This window comes from Eurypyga helias, unplaced genomic scaffold (assembly GCF_000690775.1).
Source record: "Eurypyga helias isolate BGI_N326 unplaced genomic scaffold, ASM69077v1 scaffold47963, whole genome shotgun sequence".
In the NCBI taxonomy this organism is placed as follows: Eukaryota; Metazoa; Chordata; class Aves; order Eurypygiformes; family Eurypygidae; genus Eurypyga; species Eurypyga helias.
Window position 1 is genome coordinate 1 of NW_010244081.1, and position 4,293 is coordinate 4,293.

Below are 4,293 nucleotides of genomic sequence, written 5' to 3' on the forward strand. Positions count from 1 at the left end.
TTCTGTGATTCTATGATTCTAACCCGAATCCAGAGGTGAGCCCCTACACTGAAAGGGTTTCTTCACACACTAGTTTAACAAATAATTTTTACTTTTGGTAACAATATAATTTATTTTTGAAAGTAAATTAATCCACCTTTAATTACTCGACGGTTGTGGCAAAGAGAAGCAGCAGGTACAGTTGGTGAAGCATTCTCACTGGAGCTGAATTTCACACACTTCCGTGCAGATACAGTGCCAGAAACTTCTTGAATGTGTCTGGCTGAAAGCCATATATTCCAGCGGGCTTCTGCAGAGAGGAAGAACGGGGATGCTCAGTTTGCAGCAAAGTGATTCATGCAGACAAACCCCTTCAAATACACTGGAGTAAGACCTCGGACGTGGTAGCTTCCAAACCCTGCTCTCCCTCCCCAGCTGGGTTCACGTGTGGCGACTTCAGCTGGCATCAACCTCCAGCGGCAGGAAGCCTTTGCCCATCAAGCTGAGACACCCTCCCAGTGTACCCAGGGCTGACAGCACCCCACGCTACATCCTCCAGAGCGCAGCCGACGCCGGCACGGAAGCGCTTCCTTCGGCGGAGCACGAGCCGATTTTAAAGAAGCACGTTACGAGACGGTAGGTTCCCGAACGGAGGAGCTCGTCCTTAAGCGTGGCGCGTGGCCTGCACCCCACGGGGTGCATCAGCACGACAAACACTCCCTGTCACCAACACCTGCTCGAGGAGGAAGGCGGCCAGGGCTTGTGTCACGTCCCTTCGGCTGGTTTAAAACCCACGCTGCAGCTCTACGCCAGCTCCCAAACCTCCGGCAGAGGTGAAAGGGAAGGATTCCCAGGACCGTTTCCCAGGTTTCGCTCCGCTTTGCTTACCGTAACAACTCTCTTCTTGACCACTGGAATACACTGGGCATTCTCATAGAGATTCTGATCGGGGTCAATCCAGACCAGGTTTTTTACGCCATCGCTAGAGACGAGGTCTGTTGTATTTAACTGGAACACCATGAACTGGAAGAGCTGGCCGTCTGTGCCAACGCTTTGCACCACTATTGGCTGCTCCAAAACCTTGGGATCATTCTAGGAAAGAATGGGGGGAGGGGGAGAACGTTAAAAAAGGCAGTTACCACAGAAATTGTATGAGCACTTGCTGATTCTGCATCTTCTACTTGGTTTAAAGCCAAGAGTTTAATAAATGTATTGTTACCTTGCCCAGAAAATTAACTCTAGTCAAGCAAGTTTGAATGTAGATTTTGTATTTTAATTAAAATTCCTCCTTCAGCCAGCAATGAAGTATCAATTTACATACTGAGCTGCGGGATGGGTTAGAGTTTTACACTTAAACCCACTCCCTGGTTCCTACCACTCTCGTGCCTGTTACATCACAAACACGCTCACTGTCGAGAGACCTTTTTCTGCACTAGCAGAACCATCCCTGAAGGTCACAGTTTGAACTGTGGACTAGGACGATGAGTTTGGAAACCTACGGTAACCACGGTGCCACAGCAAGGGAATTTCACGACTCTTTCCACTAGCTGCAGCTTCAGAGAAAGAGCAAAGGCCCAGCAAGCCAGCAGCGGTCTCCAGTACGTACCCCGTAGAGCACCTTAGCCTTTGCCAGCGCGTTGCCGAAAGCAAACATCAGCATTTTAGCACGAAGTTGTTCCGGTCTGAACCTGTTGGTACGAATGTTGGCCGATTCCAGGAAGAACAGAGTGTGAGGATGACAGTATGGATAACCATCTCTAAAACCTAAACGGCAGATAATCACGTCAGGAATGGCTCACTAAGCGATTACACAGCCAATGTTTTCTGCCCTGTCTCCAGGAACTGTTGATTTGCCGGGATTTACGCTCTCCCCCGCAATCCTGCTCAGGCCCCAACATACTCGCCACAGGACCGGAGCGCTCGCACTGCACAGCCTGTGCCCAGCTGCTGTGTCCCCTCGCCCCCACCCACCTGCTACCCGCAGCCGTCCCGCAGATGGGGAAGGACTCCAGGTTAACCCCAACACTTGGAATGACAGAAAATTGTTACCAGCAGCTGGATTTACCTGTATCGTTGAGCTCTTTGTACACATTCACTTCCTGAAGGTCAATTGTAGGAGAGATGGGATAGAAGGTCTCCAGAACATGTTCTTCAGTGGCCAGGATCTCCTCCTTGGAGGCTACTGGTGGTATTGGGGCCATAGCGCTCATAAGTATTCCATTCAGGCCACGGACCTGAAGGAGAATGGATTCTAGGGAGGGAAATTAGGCTACATTCAAACAGTGCCGAAATAACCTTAGGGAAAGATGTAGGAAAAGACATACAACTCCTTTCGGGCAGCAGCCTTCTAGCAAGTCCTTGTCCTGCAAGGCTCATTCTCTCCCCCTCACCCCCAAACTAAACTCACACAGCTCAGCTGCAGGTTCTTCTTCTAAAATACTAACATGAATTGCTGGTGTTGGCTTCCTAACTAAACATACACAGAAAAACAACAGCACACATTTTGGACACAAAAAAATAAACCATGACTTCTAAGACAGCAGCCTTCTAGCAAGTCCTTGTCCTGCAAGGCTCATTCTCTCCCCCTCACCCCCAAACTAAACTCACACAGCTCAGCTGCAGGTTCTTCTTCTAAAATACTAACATGAATTGCTGGTGTTGGCTTCCTAACTAAACATACACAGAAAAACAACAGCACACATTTTGGACACAAAAAAATAAACCATGACTTCTAAGACACCGGTTCTCTTCTCCTGCCATCTTGTTGTCTAACACCCTAACAACCTCCTCAGGGCAAGTATCCTGCCCTCTTGGAAGGCCGCTCGTCCCTACAGCACTATTTAGAACTGAAAGAATCACAGAATGGTTTGGGTTGGAAGGGACCTTAAAGACCATCCAGTTCCAACCCCCCTGCCATGGGCAGGGACACCTTCCCCTAGACCAGGTTGCTCCAAGCCTCATCCAGCCTGGCCTTGAACACTTCCAGGGATGGGGCATCCACAGCTTCTCTGGGCAACCTGTCCCAGTGCCTCACCACCCTCTCTGGGAAGAACTTCTTCCTGATATCCAATCTAAACCTCCCCACTTTCAATTTAAACCCGTTACCCCTTGTCCTGTCACTACAGACCCTTGTAAAAAGTTCCCCCCAGCTCCCTGCAGGCCCTTCAGGTACTGGATGGTGCTATAAGGTCTCCATATAAGAAATGCTATAAGGAATTCCTTGGTTTCAAAAAATCATTTCATTTTCTCCAAGTCCTCAGCCTTAAAGCCCAACAGCTTTGTTACCCCTCTGACACCGAGGAGAAGAGCTAAATGCTTCCACCACAGCAGCAAAACTAACCTCTTTCCCACGTAGCTGCTATCTTGTAGTTCCTAGCCAACATTCTTTTAGTCGGAGAAGGAAGGTTCGCAGATGTTAATCGACATATATGCATCAAGTCTTCAAACAGTACCGGGCTTCAGAACGAGGAAAGAAATGTAGTTACATAAAAAATGTGATCATAATGGCGGGCAGATGCTTCTGGGACACGAATGCTGTAACATTACTGCATGCAAAACGTGTAATAGCATAACGTTTCCAAACAGCTAACGCAGATTTCGGATTAATAACCCACACACCAGTCCCCTTCCAAGTTGGCAGCGGTAACGCTTACCATTACTTATTTAAAAACTGACATTTTGCATCAGCTAGATCTCAAGTTGAAACGCAGATCTTGGCCTGAAAGAAGCTTTAATGTAGAGGATGTGTTTACACTGGTACTCCTGTCAATATTTGGAATCGGGGTTTCTGGATGTTGTGGTTTGGTTGTTTTACAACCTGATACAAAGGGTCTAACGGCTTTGCGCAGCACGTGAATCTCATCAGTACACCTATATATGGATTTTCTTCGTAGCGTTAAGAACTTTGTTTCTGAAGTTACCTGCTCGATGATCGGCCTGGCTTACGCTAAAGCCACAACCGCGCAGCGGCAAGATCCTCCCTACGACCAAGGACTTACCAATAATACTCTCTCCTGGGAGCAACTTCCGTCGTGTTCCAGAACCGCGCGTGCGAGATCGCGCGCTTGACCACCTCCTCGTGGTCCTGGTGAGCCAGGCCGTCGAGGACGCCGAGCACGGGCGGGGGTAAGCCTTCCACCAGCTTTGTCTTGGTGAGCCACTGCGCTTGCCGAACCCCTTGAAACGAAAACCCGAGAACGCAGGTGTCAGCGAGGCGGGCGGGCAGGCGGCTCACGAGGCCGGCCGGGGTTTTACACACGACGCGGACAGAAAGCCCGGCTGGCAGCGAGGGGGGAGTGCTTGCACACGCTGCGC

General features: G+C 49.5%; 1 protein-coding gene across 1 annotated transcript; it reads right to left on the reverse strand.

Moving 5' to 3' along the window:
- Positions 1-70: 70 nt before the first annotated feature.
- Positions 71-4,155, reverse strand: MRPL37 (mitochondrial ribosomal protein L37; the record flags this gene model as incomplete). The annotated part of the gene is made up of 6 exons (XM_010149607.1): positions 71-289; positions 868-1,071; positions 1,586-1,743; positions 2,045-2,230; positions 3,320-3,435; positions 3,978-4,155. Coding segments are annotated over 6 exons (920 nt in total), but the record flags the coding sequence as incomplete, so codon positions are not given.
- Between the last annotated feature and the right edge of the window lie 138 nt (positions 4,156-4,293).